This window comes from Genypterus blacodes, unplaced genomic scaffold (assembly GCF_046128005.1).
Source record: "Genypterus blacodes isolate CSIRO-AG114 ecotype Tasmania unplaced genomic scaffold, CSIRO-AGI_Gbla_v1 ptg000438l_1, whole genome shotgun sequence".
In the NCBI taxonomy this organism is placed as follows: domain Eukaryota; kingdom Metazoa; phylum Chordata; class Actinopteri; order Ophidiiformes; family Ophidiidae; genus Genypterus; species Genypterus blacodes.
In genome coordinates this window covers 2,909,462-2,934,224 of record NW_027467208.1, presented here as the reverse complement: position 1 = coordinate 2,934,224, position 24,763 = coordinate 2,909,462, and the positions used below count along the sequence as shown (strand labels likewise).

Here is a 24,763-nt window from a genome sequence, read left to right as displayed (position 1 = left end):
TCTGGACTCACTGTCTCATCTCCTGCAGGCCCGATGAGTGTGTGTAGGGAATAAAGCACAATGTCCTGCTGACTCACAATATCACAACATGACACACAAACACTCATCATGCACATTATAAAGACATTTCAAAGTAGTGTCTCATAATATCTGAATAAAGATCTCAGGCAGGTTTTTGTTTTCACTCGGTTGGCATGCACATTACAAGCAGGCTTTCATGATATCAGCCACATGAACATTTACCTGCGGTCCAACATTTGTAAACAAACGCCACGCGCTCGTAAACTGTTTTGTGATTGGTCAAATTTGAGCAGGAAGTGACTTCGCCCCCTCACCTGGAAAAAGTTCACTTCTTCCCTCAATCAAAATCTCTAACACACTCGTAAATGGAGCATCAGCACCATGTGTGTGTGTAATTGCTTTGCTTGCTGTTGTCTCGTTGGTTTAACACCGTTAGGTCAAGTCACCAACAGATGCGCTCTGATGGAGGCAAACAACCAAATATTCACAATTTCTCTCCTGAAGACGCATCAGGTAAGCTTGGTTAGATATCTATTTTTTTTGGGCCTTTGAAAACATCAACAAACTATTTTTTATAGCACTTACAGTACAGGAAGTGTCGTTTATTGAGTCGGTTGCTTTCTCACTGCAAACAATTGCAACCGGTTTCGGTTTACAAACTCACCAGTGGTCGAACTGTGACGGATAAATTGACACGGACATTGATTTAGATCAGCGGCTCTACTCAGGATATAATAATAAATATAATGAACAAAATACACGATAACATTAAATCTGATAAGGCAGATGGCTGTTATAATGTATGAGACGTTGTAAATGTGATAGCTCCCGAAAAAGAATATTATAAAACGCGGACCCCGATCAATAAAGCACATGAATTATTGGCATTAAAAATAATAATAAAACATAAACATAATAAACATAAATCAAATACAGTGCAAACAAATCAGACATATAAACATGAAGCAGTGCAAGAGAAAGTATAAGAGAAAGTATAGTGATTGGGGACATAGATGTATCTCTACCAGGCTCCAGGGCGCCCTCTGGTGGCTGCTGAGCACTAGAGCCATCACACACACATATACTGCAGCTGTTTGGTCACTATGGGAACTTTGATTCATCTTCCTTTTTGAGGGGTTGAACTGTTTACCCAAACTCAGATTCTGTCAGTAGGAGGTGCTGGTGACACAGATACACAAACTGAAATCTTTCAAACGTAAATATAAATGCTTCACTCTTGCGAGTTACTGAATTTAAATAACAGCGTTGCCGTGGTGCAAACAATACTGTAAGATTACATCATTTCTCAAGACGGCGGCTTAAGAAACGTATCCATCATCCATATATGGAGAACTGCAGTTAAGTTAGGTATAGATCATAACTGTGGGAGCGACCTCATCATTTATCCGGCCACAGTCAGACACACACAGGCAGCGGTGCAGGTTCCATCATCTTTAATAAAAGGCACATGTACAGCCATAGTGAGATGAGTGAGTCCACTGGCATAGAGACGAAGCGTTAAAACACAGAAATACAGGAAGTAGAGGTCAGGAGGAGAGAGAGAGAGAGAGAGAGAGAGCTCTATCTGCTTTACAGTAGAATCTATTCCTAGTAACAAGATCTCGATCTCATTCAAGTAAGTCTAACACTAATATGTCACCACGGTAAGGTAACCCCCCCCCCCCCCTCCCAACCCCCTCGTCCCCCTCGGCCGCTCATCCCCAACCCCACCCTGCTGACACACACATACACACACACACACACAAACATGCACGCACACACACTCAGCCACGCGTCCAGCACCGTCTGATTCCTACTGCCTACTGGTCTGAAGTCTTTGCCTGGTGGGGGGGGCGAGGGGGGGCAAGGTTTCTCTCCAAGCGTGGTCCAACTCCAGGTCCTCGTCCACCTGAGAGGCCCGTTGCACTCTGGGGGTTTTGTCGCCCCCTGCTGTTGAGATATCCTGCTGCGAGGGGGGGGGGGGGGGGGGGATTAGATTGTTCGCAGAGGGACGCGGAAATCTCACAGCTCTGATCTGTTTACGCACACACACACACACATTCACACACACACACATACAGGCACACACACACACTAAAATCCAACTAAAAAGTTCACAGGTATTTAAATATTTAGGGTTAAAGAGAAATAAAAAAAAAAATGGTTTTAAGTTAGCGTCCAAAGGGTCAATAAGCATAAGGACTTAAGATAAGGGTGCAGCCGGGCCGTCGCTCCTGTGGGGGACACGGGAAAGGGGGGGGGGAGGAGGCCATCTTTGTTTCGCTCCAACAAAGTCTGAGACATAAAATGGCTGCCGGTGCCAAAACAGAATAAAGTCTGTGATAAAACTCAGGCCTCTGTGTGTGTGTGTGTGTGTGTGTGTGTGTGTGTGTGTGTGTGTGTGTGTAGAGGGACAGGATGAAAATGCGCACAAACACACGCACGCACGCACGCGCACACACACACTCTATACATTGATCCACAGGTCCCAATCAGAACAGCTGGGAGTGACTAACAGTTCTCCAGTCCATCACTTTTCACCATTTTGTCTTCTTTTTTTTTCACATTAAAATTCTTTGGGACATTTTGAACATGCAAGCCGAGTTTGGGCTTCACTCGTTGTCTTTCACACTCGTTCTCTCGTTCTCACACACACACACACACACACACACACACACACACAGAGCCACCCTTCACATCCCGCTTTGGTTAGGTGTGTGTACCACCTCCCGCCCACACACCCGCACCTTGAGGCCCCCCCTCCCCTCCATTCCATATCAACAGCCACCCATCTCCATAGCAACTGGGGGGGTGGGTCGCACTTGTAAAGGAGGTAAGTGTAATTAGTGGTGTGTGTGTGTGTGTGTGTGTTGAATATACCCTGCAAATGTGTCTATCCATGTCAATGCGTGAGTAAATATGTTTATATGCATTGGTGTGTGTGTGTGTCTGCGTGTGTGTGTGTGTGTGTGTGTGTTGACATTAAGAGGTATCAGTGGTTCAGTGGTGTCTCGTAAATCTTCGCCCACGCTCTTCTCCTTCACGCGTTTCCTCCCTTCCATGCACTCTTCCTCCTCCTCCTTCTCCTCCTCCTCCTTCTCCTTCTCCCCCCTCACTCCTTTTATTTTTGGACTTGGAAGATAAAGAGGCGCAGGTTGATGTTTTTGGCGGCCAGCAGTTTGTTGCACTCCACCGAGTCGGAGATGGGCAGAGGGACGTACTCGGTCTCGTTGGCGTCGTTGCTGAAGGAGTGATGGTGGATGACGGGCTTGATCCGCACGTCGTCGTACGGCCCCTTCAGCAGCAGGAAGGAGCACTCCAGGGCCGAATTCACCTGGAGACACGGCGGTGACAGGCGTCAAAGGGAAACACCAAGCTTAGGAGTTGCTTGTGTGTGTGTGTGGGAGGGCGTGAGTGTGTGTGTGTACCTTGCTCTTCAGGATGAGCTGGAAAGAGAGGGTGCGCTTGCAGGACAGGTTGGGATTGCGCTCCGAGTCGTTAACGCGGGCCTTCAGGACCCACGTCTGATTGAGGACGGTGAAGCGCGGTGTTTCATAATACAGGCGGGTGATGAAGTCGTCGGTGCGGTACGGCCGGAACTGCACCTCTGCACGGAGAGGAGAGGGAGAGGAGGAGGAGGAGGTAGAGCAGATAATGAGGAGAGGGAAGACGAGACATGGAGGCTACGCTGCTGTAGCTCCTGGTTCATACAGCTCAGTGTGTGTAGCTGCTCCCAATACTGAGTATGAATGCCATTACATGACGTACACATTGAGGGAATCAGGACGTGTTGCTTGATCACAGTCACAGGCGTTTACTCTGATTAAGACGTTTACAAAGCAGCGTTAACCTCATAAAACCTCAATTACTCCGAGTAGCTTGTGCGGAAGTGTGTAAAGTGTGTGTGAACGTACTGAGTGGTTGAAGGGTGTGTGTGTGTGTGTGTGTGTGTACCTGTAAACCCGATCTTCTCGTAGCAGAGCAGGCTGAAGATGGTGTTGTAGAGCTGCATGTCTCTGCGGTGGCTCTGGTCCATCTCTCCCAGTATTCCCATCAGCTCCGTCCCAGTCTTGGTGGGATGGGAACACTCGCCCTCGTGTGCTGGCAGCTCGTGGAACGGCCCCTGCCAAGGGCAGCCGATCCTCTTGTACTTACACTGTGTCACCCTGGCAACAAAACGGCAAGACGGTATTGAACGTGAGCCTCGTGGACAGAAAGGCTCTGTATCAATGACATTTGAACAGAAAGGATCTTTGATGAATACTTAGAGAGTGTAAGGCTCTAATAATAATCAAAGGTACTAATTAGCAGAGGTTGTGAATTGAGGCTAATCATTACCGTGCTAATCGCTGGTGTGTGCCGAGGGACGACCTCAGGAAAGAACGATATGGATTCATATCAATTAGACCGTGGATAAAGGAGCAGTGCAAAGAATGCCTGTGTCTGTGTGTGTGTGTATGTGTGTGTGTGTGTGTGTGTCTGTGTGTGTGCGTGTGTGTGAAAGGCAGCAATTAGCCTCCGTGCTGACACGCTGCTAATTACAACTCCACTCATTCATCTCCATTCAACTGCAGCACAAAGTTTGGTCCCAGCCGTTACAGGGCTGCTGGGAGTCGGCGCCTTGCTCAAAGGCATTAAGGCAGCCTGAGATGAGTGAACCTATCCACCGTTCTGTCATAAAGAGTAAATACCTATAAGCACAAATTCCCATTGTTGCAGATACACATCAGCAGAACAGCACGCCTGGAGTCACCTGATGACGGCCACCACTGTTGTCATGGTAACACAAGCATGGGCATTGCTGTCCTAAGAATCTGTTGGGTCATCTGTTGCTATAGGAACAAACCCACTGGGTTTTTTTGCAGGGGAATTTAACTACCCTGTGCTCTCACACACACACACACGCACACACACACACACACTCTGTAATCACATTAGTTGTTTTTTTTCCTCAGAAGCTGTAGGTCACATGCTTCACTTTCCCAAAATCAACCCCATGTGACACTGCTCAGTTATCACACACACACACACACACACACACACCACATGACGGCCTTTTTAACCCTGGTGTGTGTTAGATTGGACACAGCTTGTGTATTTCCTTGTTACTTTCCAATGCGAAACCCTGTCACGACTTTGTCTGTAGCTGTTGGTTATGCATGGTAGAGTTCTGATCTGGCAACACAAAATGTCTATTTCTGAGTGAGTGTGTGAGTGTGTTTACCTGTCTTGGCACTCCTCTTTCTGGTGTCTCTCTAAGCTGGAGCGAGCAAACTGTTTTAGGCAGAAGGTGCACTCTGTGGGCAGCTCGCTGACCGCCTTCTCTACTGCCAGGTTCCTGCAGCACAGATTCTTACTAATCTCACACCTGCACACACAGATACACACACAGTCACAACACAAGTCAAGTCAGGTCAGTAGCCCCATATCATATACAATGTCTCAAAGGGTTTAACAGGCGGTGCCCGACTGAGCCCAGAGCTCTCTAGGAAAAACTTAAAAGTTAATAAGTTTACCTCAATACTCAATGCACTCTGGACTGCCTTACTGCTATTGGCTTTGTGTTGTGCATTTTTCAGACTCTACAGAGACCCCGCCCCCCTTTAAAGATGAATCAACTCCATCCTGCAGGGACGGTGACGCTATTTTACAAAGGAGTTGATTGGTCATCAGGCACAGCTTTGTGTTTCTGCCCGACTAAGCGCCAACCTAACCTGCTCAGTCCCAGGATAGCTGTGGAGCATAAGTTACCATGGCGACAGAGTGTGATTAGAATTGAGGCAATGAGAGAGAGAGACAGGGAGAGAGAGAGACCTTTCTGAAGAGTCCTGATTCCGGAGCTGCTGTCCAGAACTGGATCGGCTAATCGAGAGAGGCAGGAATTAATCGTTAATTTAAATTTCAACTTACTTGTTTAGTGATGTTAATTAGTAGAGTGTGTGTTAGGTAATTACCAGTGTTTGTGTAGAGAAGTGAAGTGTAATTGATTGATTTAAATGTAAACACCATAACTGACATGTCCATAGCAATTAATGAGGTCCGGACAGACAAACAGGCCATTGTCTGTGTGTGTGTGTGTGTGTGTGTGTGTGTGTGTGTGTGTGTGTGTGTGTGTGTGTGTGTGTGTGTGTGTGTGTGTGTGTGTGTGTGTGTGTGTGTGTGTGTGTGTGTGTGTGTGTGTGTGTGTGTGTGAGAAACTAAGGCAGTTGTCTGGGGGACAGGAAGTAATTGAAGAACTGAGATCACTATGATGAATACTTCTTTATACTCAAGACTTGAGTTCGCCATAATATTATTAGATCGTCATTTCATGACGAGGCGAAGAGCAGAAAGACACATGTGACACGTAAACTTGGATGCTAAGAAGAGAAAGGGGGCGCGGAGGAGGCGAGGATAAATTAGAAAAGCGCTCAAAGACGACGCGACCAAATTATGTTTTGACATTTTTCGAGGTACAGCCGACTGTGTGGTAGCCGTCTTCATCGTCCCCACATACTATACATATAATTTCCCCTCGGGGATCAAAATAAATAACCTTTACTAAATAGAAAGTGAAAGGTTCATCAAAAGAGCTGGAATGGATCTATTTTTCATCATGGTTTATGAGTCATCCGTTATTTTAGATGGTCTGAAAGTCTCACACCAGCATGAAAAGCAACAAGGTTGGCCATCTTTGTATTTATATTTCCCAAACACTGAAATACTAAGTGAACATCCTACCAATTATACCTAAAAACACAATACTACACAACACCCATAATAAATGTCTTTACTTTGTTAACATCTAATAATTACATACATTAATCCAAATGGCTGTCTTGCCTCCTCTTGAACATCGATGTCACTTCTCAGTTAAACCTTGCAAATGCTGCAACTTTACTTTGTTTATTTAGAAAAGAGGCGAGTACAGCGCCAAATGTGCCGTCAAAATTATCATAATCTAAAGTTGCCTAAATAAATGATAGTGAGGTCATCAGACTGACAAAGTGACATCATAGAAACAATGACAAGTACAAAAGTGATGTCATACAAACAGTACAATGATGTCATATTTGTGTGTGTGTGAGAATGAAATACCAATCCCCCAGTTTATCTCTGCGCCTACTTTACTATCTAATAACGGCATAAAGCACATGAAGCCAAATATCTGTCTATTTTAAACTCTTAAGCTCTTAAGCCATGAGATTGTTGCTACAGTAGTTTGGTGTACCTGCAGTTGGGACACGTGGCCTGTTCCTCCTTGAGACGAGAGTCAGCCAAAAGGTGGATAAAGCAGCCGGCACACATCAAGTGTCCGTTGGTGCACTGTAACAGAGAAAAGGGAAGAGGGACAATTAAACCAAAGGGTCTGAGGAAAGTTTTTGGAACATTTGGTTGGATAGATTGTGTCGTATACTCATACTTCCCAGGAGTGGGAGGAATGGATATTTTGGTCAACAGAACCATTTATGGTCAATTTAAATTGTTGAACCCAATACAAAAGGTATAAGAGAGGGCACAGCAACTGACGACATATCCCTTTAACCTATCTAATAATCAACTCATTTGTAATTTTTTTAACCATTTCTTTTACTTATTGGATCTTCCCTGTCTCATTATGTGCAATGTTGTGTGCTGACACTAAGCTACATTCTCTGTATGTACAGTATTGTTAATGCTTATGGTAATGATAATATTGGTAAGATAGTGAACTTGCTTGTCACTTGCCACAATAAACCAAAGGCTAAATATGGGAAATATAAGAGGAAATGTTTAATTTGGAACTTTTTGAATAAAGGATGGACGTTGCCTTTGTTCACTTTCTGGTTGTGACACAGGGATCTGGACTGTTGTGGGCTTTGCTTTTATGGCATAGTGTCAGTGTGTGTGTGTGTGTTTGGCCTCTTATGGACGGAATATGTTTGCGATAAATGTGAAAAATGTAACAAATGCCACGTGTGCTGTGTGGTAGAGAGGGGCGTGTAAATGTTTGCAACTAATGATTCATTCAATATGGCCACTTGACTTTGAAGGAAGCAGACCGAGGGCTCCATTTTGTAGAGGACCTCTGGGTGGGTTCAAGGAAGGGGACTGGATTATGTAAATTTAGGTTTGGTTTCAACTCGTGTGGTGTGTGTCTGTGTGTGTGGTGTGTGAGGGCTGGGGCTTGGCTGAAGGTTATTTTGAGGGTCATTCACAGTATTATGACATACTGTAAACTTCTGGCAGCACAGCTGACCAAAGGGGCTTTCTGGTTGATCTGTTTGTATTAAACTCAGAAACATGGACCTGTGTGTGTGAACCTGCATCACTACAAACAAACGGGCTTTAGAACATTCAACAGGTCTGGAGATGGGGGGCTCATGTGGGGGTCCTAGTCTGGAGGCCTCCTGTTAAGTGTCAGTAGCTTTAGGTTTATGAGGGGCAGGATTGTGATTAACACCATGGTTACCTGGTAGACAGAAGCCTTGGGTAAGTCTAGGCACACGGTGCAGCACAGCACTGAGTACAGCCTCTCCTCCAGCTTCCCTGACTCTCCTTCGGGCACTTTGGCCCTCTTCTTGGGTGGCTCGTCCGGTTCAGAATCAGGCCCGTCTCGTCGTATGCCGACCTCCTCTTGCATGGCTGCCACCCCGGCGACAGCCTCCATCGCTACCCCCACGGCCCCGACCCCCAAGCCGGCCGAGGAGGAGCCAGGGGCGGCCGCAACGCCCACGTCTCTCTCCTCCAGTGAAGACATGTCGAAGACTGTCTAGAATCGTATGATGTGTACCTGCCAGGTAGGCAGAGCCCGGAACATAAGCAGGTTAGCTCAGGCTAGCGCTCAACCTGTCAGGCTAACGGTCAGCTGACGGCAACTGGCTAGCTCGTTAGCTAAAGCTACGGCAGCGGGCTGTCAGAGGGAAACACAGGATAACTTGATATTAACGCCCCGGAAAAGCCAACGACTGTGTAATAACGAGCTCATGTGCATAATATAACTACGGCTACCATCATCATTAAATGTTTACTAGTTTATTGGACTTACAGTGGTGCTAGCGGACTATGCGGCTAGCTCGGTTGACAAACACAGCCGTCCTCTCTCTCCTGGCTCAGGCAGAACAAAAACAACTCAGCCGTCTCTCTGCTCTCTCTTGTTGTGCTCTCTCTCGACGCCGTTATTCGCACTGACAGCAGATTTACAACGACGTGCACCAGCGGCCCTCCTCGGCTGCTCGGTTACGGTCTCCGCTCCGGTACCTGCTGACTATTCACGGGACTCGCGGGAGCTGTCGTTGTGTTCGGAGCTGGGGCTACAGGAGAGTTTCGCTGGGACTCGTCTCTTTAGCTACACAGCCATCTTTGTTTTTTTTCTGCACGTCTCCCCCGACTTCACCGCGACTCTGGGTCAAATTTCGTTATTACTCAGGCAGGTTCACGGCCGTGGTGAATAACGCGAGTATACACGGTTAAAAAAAAGTCAATATGTCGTCTGTAACTACAAAGACCTGTTCAGCATCACAGCAGCAGCACAGCCATGCTCGGCTGACAGCGGAGTGTTTAGTTGTGGCAGATGACTTGGGGTATTTAAAGAGTTTGGCTCCGCGCATGCGCACCGAGCACCTGCGGGTCAGTATATGTCAGGACTTGAAAGGTGACCAAAATCTGAGATGCGACAAAACAAAACGTCCATGAGGTGAAACATCCTTCATATATCTACAAATAAAACGTTAGACCACAACAATAATAAGACTTTAACTTCATACAAGGAATTTACAAAACTTTACCTAGCAACAGCAATTCAAAACATTCAGTTGTAGCTGCTTTGGTATGCTGGCAAAGTGGTTCAACTGGTTGTAAGGGACCCTATCTGTGTGTATGTGTGTGTGTGGAAACATGAATAATAAATGATTCAGACCAGAAGAGGGTGATTGAAGAGAGGAGAAAGAAGGCCGAGCTGCCCTTGGCTATGAATACGAGGTCAGATGGCATTTCTAGTCTTTTTCATCCCTTCAGTGCCCCAGATATGTTGGCTTACCAGCTTCAGGGGCCGGGCGGGGGTGGGGGGTGTTTGTGTGTGTGGAATGGGGGGTTGTAAAAGTGTGTTTGGGGTGTGGTGAGCAGGATGTCACAGTGTCAGCTGTCTGTGATCAGGAGGGACAGGCTCTAAAACACTCCCATTGGACAGCCAGATACGCCTTTTATGGTCTGTGTGGAATGGCAAGTGAGCCATACCATTCTCAGCCACACGTATAGCACACACACACACACACACACACACACACACACACTTTAGTTTACACAGTAGCAGTACGCAGTTCCGCACTGTGTTATTAGAGTCAAGCCTGTTATTTGCATTATCATTTGAATAGGATGGCGTAATCATTTGTGTTCATTCTCCATTGTCACCATGTCGCAGTGCCAGGGATAATATTTCAGTTTCAGTATTTAATAACAAGCACGGTAAAAATAAATCCATTCTCAGAAAGAGGCTATTCATAATGTTCTGTTGATGGCATGCGAGAATATGTTAAATACAGAATGCAACTACTGCACGTCAATTATAAATGTCTCAGAGCAGATGCTTCTACTTACATGTTATATATGTTAATACTGCCAGATAAGGCTTCATACAGGACAAAGCCTCCACACACCCCCATTCTGCACTTTCATTTCCATCTAGGATTTCGAAAGGAGGATGGGAAAATAGCTGCCAACAAAGTTAAACGTGTGGTTCTGGAAAATAGGAAGATAAACAAAACAAAGAAGGACTAAAGGATTCTTGTAATACAGAACGATGTTGGGAAAATGGATAAACCGGACTCCATTCATTATAACAGTCATTTCCCAAGTACATCACTACTGCCAAGACTGTAACCCATCATCCTCTTACAGTCCCAGATGGACATAAGCCCTCCTTCATCTACAAAAGATGACGATCTCTTGACAGGATAAAAGCCTTTCACAACTTTTAAGAGATGTATCTAATCTTGTCTATCTATCTCTATTCACCAGGCTCTCATCGTCTGTAGGTCATTGAAAGATTCAGCAGTATTGTTAGTGACGCTGCCGACGCTGATCTAATCAGTCAGGACGGCCGTTTTGCTGACAGTGAGGCTGGGACTGTGTTGGTGCGGGTGGCTGGTTGATCTTCGGGTGAAGGTTCGTTAGTCCGGGCCAGAGTTTGTGGACGTTTCCAGCTGGGTGCTGGATGCGTTTGGCGTTGTTTTGTTGGTTTGAGGTGTCGGAGATGCTGGAGGAGACTTTAGTGGGTTGTTTTCTTTGGATTGGTCAGTTGTAATGCGGGGCACAAGATCAGTTTGGTTTGCGTTGGCACTGAGTTGTGCAGGGGGGCTGGTCAGGGCGACTGGGCTGCAGTCTGTGTTTGACATTGGGGGATCTTGACTCTGAATCGGTTGCCTGCCGAGCTCCGAGCTGTGTGATCCAGAGTCTGCAGAGGGGGGCTGTGACTTCTGATGGACAGATCTAGTATCTGACTGTGTGTGTGCCTCCATCTGTGCTGGTTTGTCCTCGTCCCGGGCCTGGACAGGTCCTGTGTTAAGCTCACTTTGTCTCTCATTGCGTCTCCTGAGCTCTGCTTGGTCTATGAGAGCTCCTTTACCGTTTACGTGTCCCACTTCTTCATGTGTAGGTGTTTCTGCTGCATTTGTCAAAGTTGGCGTCTTCATTCTAACTGGTTCTCTCCCAAGGTCGGCTGGGTTCATTTGAGCTTTATGTTTGAGCGCCCCCTGCCTGCAGATTGAAGCCATAGCCTTTACCCAGGGGTGCAGCAGGGCCTGTTCTGCTGTCAGCCTAACAGAGGGATCCGGCTGAAGCAGAGCTCTGACAAGACCCTTGGCATCTACACACACACACACACACGCAAGCAGGAGAAAAAAAGAGAGTGTGTATTTGAGTGTTCATTCATGCGGGTGAATGCACATGTGAGGATACGTATGTGCGTTTGTGCAGGTGCACCGTGTGTTTCTGTAAGTCTCACCCTCTGAGATGGGGTCCCAGTAGGGGGACAGGAAGTGGAGTTGTGCTTGTTTTATTAGCTGAAACAGTTCTTCCTGGTCCCGATCTCGGCTCCGGAATGGAGGGAAGCCACACAGCAGGATGTAGAGAATAACACCCAGAGCCCATACATCCACCGCTACTCCATAACCTGTGGGGTCAGACCACAGACACTTCTGTCAAGTCAAACACCCCAGTCTGACAGAGCAAAGGTGAATTCAACAGTGTGATGGATGCAAAGAGGAAATGACAACGACAGCAAACCGCTCTAACCTGTCTCTGCCAGGATCTCCGGGGCTACGTATGTGGGTGTGCCACATATTGTGAAAACTGGTTCAGTCACAACCATGGCCAGACCAAAGTCGCCCAGCTTCAGCCTCCAGCTAGAGTCGGCCACATGCTCGATCTGAGAGAAAGAGAGAGGAAGAGGAGGGAGGAAGAGTTAAGAGCCCAGAGATGCTTTGAGTCACAAACTTTAGCTACCAACCTATTTGTTTCCTACAACATGTGTTTGACTCAGACTAAGAGACAAAAACAGGTGGACACCAGTGAGTCTTTACTGGTTTCACTCACCAGCAGGTTTTCAGGTTTGAGGTCTCGGTGGACGATGCTCCTGCTGTGGATGAAACTCAGCGCCTCGCTCACGTCCGACACCATTAGCCCCGCCTCCGCCTCGGGGAACTTCCCCCTCTCTGCGATGGCCTCAAACAGGTCCCCCCCGCTCACAAACTCCATCACCAGGTAGGAGTGTGTGGGCGTGTGGTGGTGGGCCAACAGGCGCACAACACGTGGGTGACGCAGGCTCCCCAGGAGGCTCAGCTCGTTCTGCATCATGTGCTCTCGACCAATCAGCTTGGAGCGCTCGATGATTTTCAGGGCCAGGGTTTGTCCGTTGTCACGGCGGCGGGACTCTCGCACCACAGCGAAGTTCCCGTCTCCCACCACGCGGCCTATGTCGTAGCAACGCTCGATGTCTGACAGGGTGACGTCACTCCCGTCTACGGGGAGGTCAAAGGTCACCGCCTGCTCTGTTTCTCTGTGTACGGGCCTGATGTCTGGCAGAGGGTGTAGGAGCTGGATTTGTGGCTGGCATTTATCTTCACTCCTGCTGATCGGTGGAGGAGGTGGAGAGCTGATGAGAATCTGCGGGTTTGTCACTTCCTGGTTTGTTGGCGAACTTCCTTTTTGCTTCCTGGACAAAGGCGGAAGTGGGACTCTCCCAGGTATGGGATTGGTCCGCTTTGAAAGCTGATGTTTTGCCCGTCTTCCTAAGCAGTTCTCACACAGTGCAGGAGAGGGGACGTCCTCCTCTCTGAGACCCTCTTCTGGTTTAAACGGACCAATAACAGAAGGCTGTTGCTCTTTGGCTCCGCCCCTCAGGTGGAGTCTCTGCAGGTGGTTTGGAGGGTGGACAGGTTTTCTGCATGCGTTCCTCTTATGACACTGCTTTGTGTCTGAGTTGTGGCTCTCTGGCTGTTGTGTCTCTGTGTGTTGTGCGATTCTGTGCGTGTTAGAATGCGTCTTGACGTTGGCGTCCTGGTTGGTGTCTGTCCCGCTGCTGTCTGTCCCCTCGCTGTATCCGCTGTCTCCCTTAGTGGCTTTATCTGGCGCTGGACGGAGCTTCTTCTCCCAGACCCGCAGCGCCTCGGCCCTGTACTGGAAATGCTCTGGAAACAGCTCCTCCAGGGCCTCCTGCACGCCACCCAACTCTGGGCGAGACTTCCCCAGCGCCAGGAACGCCACCTCGCCGCAGAAGAAGTCACACACACCCCTCACCTGGGAGCAGAAAAGAGAGAGGGCAGCAATATTTTAAAGGGCTATTCCACACAGAATTCCGATGCCAATTGGAACTTATGACATCACCAATCATAGTTCTGCCAAAATGTTAATCTTAACATGACAGTTGGGAAGACGATCACATTTATTTGTAATTGTTTTCATTGTTTTGTCTTTGAGTTCAGGCCCGGGCAGCAGATGTGTGTCAGCCGTGTTTGAGCCTCACCTCTCGTGCGCAGGGCGTGTAAAGGCGTGTGACTCTGGCCCGATGCCAGCGAGGAAATCCCAGGGCTTCTGAGATATCCAATAACAGCTGGTCAAAGGAAACTACACCCCTACGGTTCAACAGAATGGTTACCTTGGAGACAAAGACACAGATGATGGCGAAATGAGACGAGGATTTCCCATGTGAGCGAGCTTCTTTGTGACTTTGTGACGCTGCGTTCACCTTTCTCAGGGCGCTTTGGCCACAGGGGCGGACGACGGTGACCAGGCGAGGACGCTCTGCGCTCTCCTCGGCGTGCCGGGTGTGGAAGACCGGCGGAGGGAGGCACTGGTTCCTGTTGACCCGTCCATGGTGGGGACGAGCGGGCCACAACTGGGGCGCACAACCGGGACGTTTCACAGAGGGCGCAGGGTGAGCTGGAGTAAGGGGCCCGGGAGGAAGGAGAGGGAAAGTGAAAAGGACACATCATCACCCAGTCTTTTTTTAAGACTGTATACAAAGAAAAACTAATAAGTAACACAACACCAGTTTCTCATCCTGTGTGTGTGAAAACAAATCCGACCGATCAGATTTGAGGCTTTTCCATCCTCTGAGTGCAAGAGGCCATTTGAGATTCTTCGAGCACCTTGCCCACTTGCTGAATTATTCAGGCTTCCTTAAGTCATGCACACCCACACACACACGCACACACCCACACACAACTTAACAAAAGCTTGCCTGACCTGGTTAGGGCTCAGCTGAATCTGCATGATTAATGAAGCATTAGAGACACACAGCATCTTTGACGTTTCACTTTCTGGCACACGCAGGGAGACGGAGAGGAGATGTTATCCGTCCGGTCAGCAGGAGTTTGTTTAGTGTGTTTGCAGAAGCAGAAACACAAGAGCATGCCTCTAACATGATCACCCCCCTACCTACACCCCCCTCTAATGAAACGCTACTGTCCCCCTGAGAGCGGGAAATGCCACACACAAGCAGAACAAACACACAAAGTCCACATCCCCTTAATAAGCGTTTTCTAAAGAGCCAGCAGAGGACAGTGGACGCAGACGAAATGTCTTCTATAAGTGTCTCTAAATCCTAACTCAGACGAGACGACAATATATCAAAGTTATCACATGAGATCTACTTCATATAAGAGACAATTTCAAGTCCTAATATTTAGTTTAACCCTTTCATTTTGACCTCTCAAACAACAAAACAAACCCATAGTACTTTAATAATGGACTTGACCTTTTTAAGGCCTTTTTTCTAATTATGGTTTGATATTCAATTATGGGTCTGTAAACATTTTTATCCATTAACGGTCCTTTCATTAAAACTAAGGTTCATTTAAAATAAATCTAATTTTCTGGAGCCACTATGAATCAACTCAAGATACACTCATTCTGTCTTGAAGCGTTCTATATGGAATTCTAAATTTCCCTTAAAAATCCATTAATCGTTGTTGTTTTGTGCTTAATCTTACGCACATTTGCCTAAATTATCCCCGGAAAGTCTCCAGAATCTGTTTGACTCATGGAACACAGACCAACAGATGCAACACGTGTTTCACCTGAATTAATAAATTAATGATCAATACTAATAAATAAAAATCCATCCACTCACGCGCGTGCCTCAGGTTGGCGCATCCTTGCCTCGCTCTCCATGAAGGCGTCATGTCTCTGCAATAACAACAACAACAACACAGCAGCAGCCACCGGACACCGCGGGAACTTGTGCTTTGTTTATTTCCCCATAAGTCTCCGTCCCTCCGTTTGCTCGGTGACGGGCAGCGCTCCGGACGCGAGCCGGACGTTCGGCCGTTGCCATGGGAGCACGTCAAGCTCAGGGCTCCAACAGGCGATTAGGCGATTTTACCTTCAAAGTAAAGGCGACAAAGAGCCTAAAGATGCTCAACAACATGTTTTTAAATAAACCTGTGGCTTTATATACTCGCTGAAATGAAATATATTCTCATTTAAGCACTTTAAGATTAGTTTTCATCATTTAAAGTGAGATACAACAGCACATTCTACTCCTTTAAACAGGCAGAACGACTCAATTGGTTACTGCTTATTGAAATCCAACAATCCAACAATATATATTTTACATTATACATTTCACATTTCATTCTAATGTGTTCAGTCATGTCTGCTTTAAGTATTATATCCCAACCTAATTTAGGGCTTGGTACACTTTGGACTGACTCTTATCTTATCAGCCATCTACACACTCACTAACACACCTACCTGAATGCTGTGTGTGCACTCATGCAGCTCTGTGAGATGGAGTCACTGAAGAAAGTTTTCAGAGATGTAAAAAAAAAAAAGAACAGGCCCAACGGGGACAACCGACACCGCTGGATGTTCTTCTGCTCTTGCGTAATAAAAGCTCCTCTTGTCAGTGTCTGTAGTAATCAAATCACACAGGCTGAATGTGTTGGCACTACTCGCACCCCTGGCATCATATCTTCCCAGTAATGTTATACCTGCACCGTCTTGCATGAGACAACAAAAGAAAAGTTTGTGTGTGTGTGAGGGGGTGGGGATTACATAACCCAGGCAATTACAGTTTAGCTGCGGGGGGGCTGTTGTAATTAAAAATATGACAGTAAGTCAACTGCGATGTGCTTTACAGGATCACATAGGAAGAGTTTGGCATTAGTCACATTTAGGTCAAAGAGGTTCATGTGAGTATCATGTGCACTGTGGTCTTTGTGTGACAGTGAGGAGTAAGAGCAGTGGTGGTAACGGGTTAAGACCTCGTTCTGTGGGTACCGGGGAGATGGACAACATGGATTCACACAAAACAGGTGGAAGAAAGAAACCAAACCTTCACAGTGGCAGAGAGAGAGAGGAACTGTTGAAGTAACGAGCAGTTGCCCCAGTTTCATTGATGGAATCCCCCAATACTTTGCCCCCCGCACACACAAACACATGCTTACACACACAGGGTCCGTCTGGTCTATTAATACACTGTACCCCTGTGGGTCTGTTTCCAAGGATACTGCTAACACTGGAGTACTGAGCACTGACTCTGTTCCGGCTCCTTATCCTGGATTCACAGCTTGAGGACAGCGTGTTTGTATGTCTGTGTGTGTGTTTGTTTTGTGTGTGTGTGTGCACGTGCGTGTGTGTGTGCACCTGTTATTTCATGGGTTTGTGTTACTGGATGTATGCTGTTGTCTGTGTTTTTCTTATGTGTATTTTGGTTTGTGAGAGGCCTTTTTAAATACAATTTTTAATAAATGATAGTATTCAGTAAAAGCTTAAATAAGTTAAATTAATAGTTTCCATTTCCAATGTTGGATAGCGCAAAACGTAAACAAAAAGTAATAAATGTAAGAGTAACAATGTAAATATTTCCAAATTTATTTCCGACTTATATCTAATAGATTTAAAAAGGTAGTGCATTAAAAGTATAAATGTTTTGTTTCGGCTATATAGTTAAGTAAAAGTAAGTATTTATGAAAGAATAAAGAGAGTACATTTAAGTACTGAATGAAGTATTATTACTTCACAACGCTGCCATTTTCAGATGTAGTTACAGGCCTCTACCACCCGGGGGCAGATACATATTATGCAGTACTAGTAGTTGGCCAGCAGATGAGGCAATTGCGCTTAAATACTCAAACCTGCGTGCGCCTCAACTCACAGCTGGAGCTCGAAAGAGAGAGTTTGACCCTGGCACGCTGACGTCAGAAGGGCTCAGGTGGCTCAGCGGAAGAAGAAAACTAGAGCATCCTGTTGAGTAAGAGTGAATATATTGTTCCTCATCAATACATTAGGGAGAGATGGCCTTCGGATGCTGTAGAAATTCCAAAAGAGGCTGGAAATGTGCCAGGATACCTGAAATCAGTGTCATTATCCCTCTGTCTTTCTCCCTCTGGACCAGGAGAAGAAGATTTATGGGAACGAGTCAAGTTGCATCTTGAATCCATCTGCTGTGGACACACACACACACACACAAACACACACAAACACACACACACACACACACACACACACACACACACACACACACACACACACACACACCACAGCCAAGTGCTAGCTGCTGTTACTACAGCAGACGCAGTTGGTAATAATGTGGAGAAATGGTTTGTTATTCCTCAATCTCTTCTTCCGGTTAAGCTTCTCACTTTTGACTTAAGTCTCTCTGTGGATACAGAGAAGGGAGGCAACAATGGATGTGTGTTGGAAAAGCCTAGAGGGGGGGCGGGGTAGGAGTAATGAGTGTGTCTGTTAAGGGCGTGACCATGTGGAGGTCTTTGTTTAGTTCTACTGGTTACACACACACACACACACACACACACACACACAATACACTTTAGGATAGCTGGGATGAAGATCAACATTCCTCACTTCATGGCTTTCCCACTTTTCCTGTAGCTGTACAGGGATCTGGGATTGGAGCATTCCAGATGGCTTGCTGATTTGTTCAGCTCAATAGAGGTTTACACACACACACACAAACGCACACACGTAGAGACGTCTGTGTCAGATAAAGCTGTTGTGTGTTAAGGTCAAACACAGATTGTTCAAGGTTCGTCTGGTATCTACTGTACATTCAACAACCTACAGAGCAGTCTAGCCTGGAAAATGGATTTTTTTGAAACTCTCACACTCACACACACACATGTGTGTGTGTGTGTGTGTCATGAGAGTGTGTTACAGTTGCGTAGAGGGTGCGTACTGGCTCACACTTGGAGCCAAAATCGTCCCCCTGTGGATGTGCCCTCCAGACAGGGTTGATTTGTTCTGACCCTTCACCTCCTCTCTCTCTCTCTCTCTCTCTTTTTCCCATGCCTCTCTCACACCTGTTTGTCAAATGTCAGTCGCATGCACATTTGTTCCATTTCTCTCTCTCTCACACACACACACACACACACACACACACACACACACACACACACACACACACACACACACACATGCTGGTGTAGACACACTGCTAAATGCGGGAGTACACTGGCCACAGCAGGACAAGGGCAGCAGGACAGGGTGTGTGTGTGCGTGTGTGTGTGAGGGATATTGGCTGATGTGATGTAACATTGTTCTCTGTATGGCCTTTTTCCACAGCTTCTGCTTTCCCAGATCACGAGTGTGTGTGTGTGTGTGTGTGTGTGTGTGTGTGTGTGTGTGTGTGGGGGGGGGGGGGGGGGGGGGGTTTGTGTCTGACCACGTGGCAGCACAGGAGTACTTAGTTGAAGTGTGTTTGTTTAATTACTCAACTTCCAAAGATCATTCGATCATCTGCAAATAGGACGATTTCATCAGACAGACAGATGTGTGTGTGTCTGTATGTGTGTGCTAAGAGAGAGAGAGAGAGAGAGAGAGAGATGCTGTGCTTGTCTGTAATGGCAGACTAAGCAGCGGTCCTGAATGTGCTGATAAGAGGAGTCAGAGGGCTTGATCGTATGTTGCACACACACACACACTCTCCCTCTCTCTCTCCCTCTCTCTCTCTCTCCCTCCCTCTCTTATCCTTTCTTGCTCCCTAGCGGTCCACCTCGAGGTCACTGGAGGTCAGCGTCAGAGTTTCAAAACTGAGGAAGACGAAGAGCAGAGGAGAGTATCACCCCCCCCACGCACACACACACACACACACACACACACACACTTATCTCTGTCTCTCCCAGAAACCTTTAAAAAGTTTCTTTGTTATTCTGCTGTATTCACGTCTCACATCAACCACTTCTATGTGTTTGTTTCATTATTCATGTTGGGCTCGGCAGCTTGTTGCCTCTCTGATCTGCATTTTATCACCTGAGATCCTCTTACCTGGAGAACTTGATTTACTTTATACTCTCACATCTGCTCTCTCTCTCTCTCTCTCTCTCTCTCTCTCTCTCTCTCCTTCTCTCCTTCTCTCCCTCTCTCTCTCTTTGATGTAGTCTGTTTGTTCCCCGGTCGCACCTTTCCTTCTCCCTCTCCTTCTCCCTCTCCTTCTCCCTCTCTCTCCCTCTCCTTCTCCCTCTCTCTCCCTCTCCTTCTCTCTCTCTCTCCCTCTTCCTCTCCCTCTTCCTCTCCCTCTTCCTCTGTTCCTGGTTTTCGTGGGTCGCCCTCTGAGACCTTCTACGTGATCTTGGTCTTCACAAACAAACTAGACTCGGATGACGAAGGAACAAAGAGAAAGGTTTGTCGAGTCCAGAGCCAATTTTTATCCCACACATAAAAAGCATTTCTCTTTCTTTTGTAAAAAACATTTCTCTGAATCTGTTCTTTCCCTTTCCTCCCAGTGTGACAGTGAGAGATTGTTCACCAGTCCCTCCTCCTCCTCCTCCTCTTCCCCCCCTCTACTCTGTCTTTTATTTTACGCTCCAAGTAAGAGGTTCTTCACCATGACCCCGCTGCTCTCTCTCTCTCTCCCTCGCCCACCGCCCTTCTCTCTCTCTCTTTCTCCCTCCCCCCTCCTCCTCCTCTGCAGCACCGCCTGGTGACATCATGAACAGCCGGTATAAATCCAGCCAGTAGCAGCTCAGCTCAGCCTGTGGTGCTGACTACCCTCTGTCTCTCTCTCCCTCTTCTTTCACTCAGTCACTCCCTTGCTTTCTTTCTCCACACATACACACACAGTCTCTCCTCCCTCTCTCTGTTGCTCTCATTCCACCACATAGCTGCAGACATGGCTGACGCATTCGTAGGCACGTGGAACATGAAGGACAGCGAAAAATTTGATGAGTACATGAGGGAACTGGGTAAGTGTGTGTGTGTGTGTTTTAGGGTTAAACGGGCCTGGGGACGTGCTTGCATGTGCATGTGCGTGGGTGTGTGTGTGTGTGTGTGCGTGGGGGTGTGCACGTGTGCGTGTGCGTGTGTGTGTGTCTGTGGGAGAGGATGCAGGGAGTGACTGCTGCATGTGAGCACATGTGATAAGGGCGTGAGTAATGAAAAATGAAATGCTGAAGGAGAGTGTGTGAGTGTGTTTGTTTAAAGGGTTTAAGCTTATTATAATGCCAGTCGTGGGAAAAGTAAAGAGTGTGGAGGGTTTGTAAGGGAGAAACCAAGATGAGGACAGAAAGAAAAAGATGCAAGTGAAAGAGAGAGACAGAGAGGAAGAGGAAGAGTGGTTGACCACATGGTGTGAGTGCTGGGAATGAAGGAGGGTGAGGCCTCTCTCTCAGTGGGGAGGGGAAACTCAACCCCCACTGAGAGAACCCTGAATGGACATGAGACACACACAACATAGCACACACACACAGACACAGACACACACACACACACACACACACACACATACACATTCTCTCTCTCCCTCACACACACACACACACACACACACACACATACACACACAATGTGGATGACCTGAGTTGAAAGCTAGTCATTGTTTGAGTCGGCCTGCTGGGTGGGGGTTCGAATTTTAAGATTGTCCCACTGCCAAGGAGGCCTGTTCCTAAAAGTAATAAGATGAGAATGTAGCCATGAAGCACACGTCATACACATGTCATGTCATGTCACACACACACACCCCCACACACACAAACGTGTTTAGTGTGAGCAAACAACAAACTGGAATAACGATGAAATGATACAGTGTTATTTTTTACAACCCTGACAGAATGACACAGAGGAATTTGACTTTGCGAGGTTGTATGTGTGTGTGTGTGTGAGAGAGAGCGGGAATGTCATGCATGTCTGATGACCTCAGAACCACATTACTATCGACCTGTCTGCTCTGGTCACTATAGAAACCATAGACCCTTCAACCTCTGGCACCAATTCTCTTGATCAGTCAGGCAATTACACACATACACACGCACACACACGCACACACGCGCATACACAGTGAATTGTAGTTTTATCTGCCTGCAGCTGAAACACACCGTGGAAATAAAGGAGGTGTAAGCCACCGTGAGCCAATGAAACGATCTCCTCTGATCTTCCTGTCGCACACTTGTGAAGGAATAAGTCATCATTTCAAACATGCAGGCCCCGTCATGCAGGCAGGTCACTGGGACTAAGTGTTGTTTGAAGAACATGCTGCAGGCTTGGACAGAAGTCAAATAGAGATTAGGTCAGAGCGTGTCAGGGGAAACGCACACGGCGATGGCTGCGTTGCACATTTATCACTTTTATCGCCTCTATGCATGCAAATAAACGTTACACGTGTCCTGGTGTTGTGCAGGTGTGGGCTTCACTGTTCGTCAGATCGGCGCCAAGACCAAACCCACCACCATCATCTCGTTGGATGGTGACAAAGTGATCCTGAAAACCCAGAGCACCTTCAAGACCACACAGATCAACTTCAAGCTGGGAGAGGAGTTCGATGAGACTACAGCCGACGACAGGAAATGCAAGGTGAGAGGCCAGACCAGATCACCAAAGGGGGCCTTAGATCCTCCGACAAAACAGAACAAAAGCCCAGTCTGACTCTTGACCTCGAGGGAATTATACCCTCAAAATAATTAGTTGTATCATCGCCTCAGGCCAAAACGTAAACTTCATTAAAGCGTTCAGAAACATAATTAGTCTCATTTGTTTTTGGCTCCTCAGCAGTAATCATGAAGCGAGTTTGACAGATGATTGAACACTGTGTTTGTGTGATTCGTCACAGTCGGGGCTCTCGGGCTTGTTTTGGATCTACGGGGTCACAGGGGTCGGGGAGGGGAGAGGAACGGGTCAGAAAAGATCACAGAGGATGGATTACTCTCATCATGCAAGTGAGAGGCAAAGCAAAGGAGCCTGAAACTCATTTAAATGGCAGCATGGAGGGGAAGGAGCCTGTGTGTGTCTGCGTGTGTGTGTGTGTGTGTGTGTGTTAATTAACCACCTCTATTCTGTCGTCTGCAGTCCACCATGACAATTGAGGACGGCAAGCTGGTGCACATCCAGAAGTGGGACGGTAAAGAGACCAGCCTGGTGAGAGAAGTCAATGGAAACGCCCTCACACTGGTAAGTTCAGCTCCTATGTCAATACACACATCCTGTCTCTATGTTTCTGTTGTTTTATCACTTTGGTTGATCCCTTGTTTTGTCTCCATGACAGACGCTCACAATCGGAGAAGTCGTATCCATACGTCGCTACGTGAAAGCCCAGTAAAGCCCGACGCCCTCAACATCCACTTGCGTCCGATAGAACCCTGTATCCCCTAACACCTGGAGCAAACCTCACCCATGGGTGCTGCTGACCCCTCCACGGTGTCCCTTCACGATCCCACTAATAACTGTACTGCTGACTGTGCCCCCCCCTTTCTCCCCCTTTCTCCCCCCTTCTCCTCCCTCTCTTCTCTCTGTTGTTCCACTGTTTGATACACTGAAAAGATTCCAGTGATTTCAATTTTTTATTCCGGGTCAGCACTTTTTTTACAGTGTTATTATGCATGGTGCCCCATGAATAAGTGTTTGAGTTTTACCACAGCTGAAAACTTTAAAGAACAAAGTGTCCTGATTATTGGACAAACTGGAATAACAATGACATTGGTGTTGGCTCTTTATTTCCTCCTCTTCTTCGTCTTCTTCCTCTTCCGGTGTTCAGTCACATGTGGCGGGAATGTAAAAAGAGCCAGAAAATGGTGGCAAATAAAGAATAAGTGTCATAACTCAGTGAGGTGGGGTGGATGTGATGTGTGGATGTCACATGACTAAATAGCATCAAACTAAGCAATAGTTCACATCAATTCGCCGTACGCTTGTGTGCAGTTGGGTTACAGTTTCTTCACTTCCTGGTAAGGAGGTGGCGTGGTTCTTCCGTGTTCTTGTGTATTGGCAACAGACTTTGTGGTCTGGACTCTCACCTACATGTCAGAATGTGGGTGGGGTAAAATAAATGAGGCTTCTTGCTGCAGAGAACATGAGACACGTTTGACTCCTGAGGTGGTGACTCCCCGCCAGGTAAACGGTGTGTTCAAAGGCTTCTCTCAAACAAGTTCACACCAGTAGGAGGTGCTAAGGAGCAGTATGTTTGTAGCAGCCATGCATTACATTACATTACATTACATTACATTCATTTGGCAGACGCTTTTATCCAAAGCGACTTACATTACATTACCACACTTCGCAGAGGGGGGAGCAATTGAGGGTTTGGTGCCTTGCTCAGGGGCACCTCGGCAGGGGCTCAAACCGGCGACCCTCCAGTTCCCGAGCGGAAGCACTACCCACTGAGCCACTGCCTCCCTGCAAAGAGCAAAGAGTAAAAAATTACGAGAAGAAACCCCCAGGTTATTGCTTGGTTCCTTCCTCTAAGGCTGAATTTGAGTAAACAAATATGGAGGAAGAGTCCAAATGTGAATCGTCTTTCTTGCACCTGGAGGAAGACTCAGCCCGGCAGACATGTTGTGTCCGTGGTTGCAGTGCAGCTGGTGGCATCGTGGTGAATTCAGCTCTGTGGTGAGCCTGCAGCGCTCTGCTCTGAGTCAGAGAGTTGCCCTGCGTCTGAGCGAGTCACAAACAGCTCAGGAGCTTTGAATCACATCTGAACATTGTGACCACAGTTTCCATCACAGCTGTTTTTACACACATTTAAGGGGCAGTTAGTTAAGTACAGCTCTTCAGCTCCTCTGTGTGTGTGTGTGTGTGTGTGTGTAACTGTGTGGAATAGATCGTTTTTATTAACTTTTTGCTCCCACTCCTGGTCGCTTCCCTTTGCCCTGGATCGGTGAGAGGAATATGTAATAAGTGTGTGTCTGTGTGTGTGTATGTGTGTGTGTGTGTGTGTGTGTGTGTGTGTGTGTGTGTTGATGTCCTGAACTACGTAAGTGTGTGTTCTAAATCCGGCTCATTCCCTCCCACTACACGTGTCAGAAAGGACTGCCAACCAGGGACAGGGTGAAGAGGTTTC

General features: G+C 47.1%; 3 protein-coding genes across 5 annotated transcripts; 1 reads left to right on the top strand and 2 right to left on the bottom strand.

The window, feature by feature from the left end:
* Positions 1-1,460: 1,460 nt before the first annotated feature.
* zftraf1 (zinc finger TRAF-type containing 1) lies at positions 1,461-9,557 on the bottom strand. 3 transcript variants are annotated; one of them, XM_076139376.1, is made up of 8 exons: positions 9,029-9,557; positions 8,453-8,893; positions 7,232-7,326; positions 5,836-5,883; positions 5,246-5,389; positions 3,976-4,187; positions 3,450-3,628; positions 1,461-3,355 (listed from the first exon to the last, which is right to left on the bottom strand). In XM_076139376.1, exons 2-8 carry the CDS (start codon positions 8,738-8,740, stop codon positions 3,143-3,145), a joined length of 1,179 nt encoding a protein of 392 aa, XP_075995491.1. In that variant the 5' UTR covers positions 8,741-8,893; positions 9,029-9,557; the 3' UTR covers positions 1,461-3,142. The 3 variants fall into 3 exon arrangements, with proteins under 3 accessions (XP_075995491.1, XP_075995492.1, XP_075995493.1); XM_076139377.1 differs by having other exon boundaries at positions 8,453-8,773; XM_076139378.1 differs by lacking the exon at positions 5,836-5,883.
* Positions 9,558-10,448: 891 nt separating this feature from the next.
* dclk3 (doublecortin-like kinase 3) lies at positions 10,449-15,722 on the bottom strand. Its single transcript, XM_076139090.1, has 7 exons — positions 15,608-15,722; positions 14,222-14,415; positions 14,000-14,131; positions 12,571-13,773; positions 12,271-12,403; positions 11,981-12,148; positions 10,449-11,842 (listed from the first exon to the last, which is right to left on the bottom strand). The coding sequence occupies exons 1-7, from the start codon at positions 15,657-15,659 to the stop codon at positions 11,148-11,150; spliced, it is 2,577 nt and encodes an 858-aa protein (XP_075995205.1). The 5' UTR covers positions 15,660-15,722; the 3' UTR covers positions 10,449-11,147.
* A 4,741-nt stretch (positions 15,723-20,463) lies between these two features.
* Positions 20,464-23,470, top strand: fabp3 (fatty acid binding protein 3, muscle and heart). The gene is made up of 4 exons (XM_076139365.1): positions 20,464-20,681; positions 22,112-22,284; positions 22,777-22,878; positions 22,973-23,470. Exons 1-4 carry the CDS (start codon positions 20,609-20,611, stop codon positions 23,024-23,026), a joined length of 402 nt encoding a protein of 133 aa, XP_075995480.1. The 5' UTR covers positions 20,464-20,608; the 3' UTR covers positions 23,027-23,470.
* Positions 23,471-24,763: the final 1,293 nt, after the last annotated feature.

What these genes read in the sequence shown, in the direction of transcription:
- zftraf1 (XM_076139376.1), bottom strand. Translation starts at nt 8,740, where the DNA reads ATGTCTTCACTGGAGGAGAGAGACGTGGGCGTTGCGGCCGCCCCTGGC. An exon ending in AATCAGGACTCTTCAGAAAG is followed by an intron (nt 5,390 to 5,835) that starts GTCTCTCTCTCT and finishes CTGTGTGTGCAG; the next exon opens with GTGTGAGATTAGTAAGAATC. An exon ending in CGAGAAGATCGGGTTTACAG is followed by an intron (nt 3,629 to 3,975) that starts GTACACACACAC and finishes CTCTCCGTGCAG; the next exon opens with AGGTGCAGTTCCGGCCGTAC.
- dclk3 (XM_076139090.1), bottom strand. Translation starts at nt 15,659, where the DNA reads ATGACGCCTTCATGGAGAGCGAGGCAAGGATGCGCCAACCTGAGGCAC. An exon ending in GGAGATCCTGGCAGAGACAG is followed by an intron (nt 12,149 to 12,270) that starts GTTAGAGCGGTT and finishes CTGACCCCACAG; the next exon opens with GTTATGGAGTAGCGGTGGAT. An exon ending in CTGGGACCCCATCTCAGAGG is followed by an intron (nt 11,843 to 11,980) that starts GTGAGACTTACA and finishes GTGTGTGTGTAG; the next exon opens with ATGCCAAGGGTCTTGTCAGA.
- fabp3 (XM_076139365.1), top strand. Translation starts at nt 20,609, where the DNA reads ATGGCTGACGCATTCGTAGGCACGTGGAACATGAAGGACAGCGAAAAA. An exon ending in CCGACGACAGGAAATGCAAG is followed by an intron (nt 22,285 to 22,776) that starts GTGAGAGGCCAG and finishes TGTCGTCTGCAG; the next exon opens with TCCACCATGACAATTGAGGA. An exon ending in ATGGAAACGCCCTCACACTG is followed by an intron (nt 22,879 to 22,972) that starts GTAAGTTCAGCT and finishes TCTCCATGACAG; the next exon opens with ACGCTCACAATCGGAGAAGT.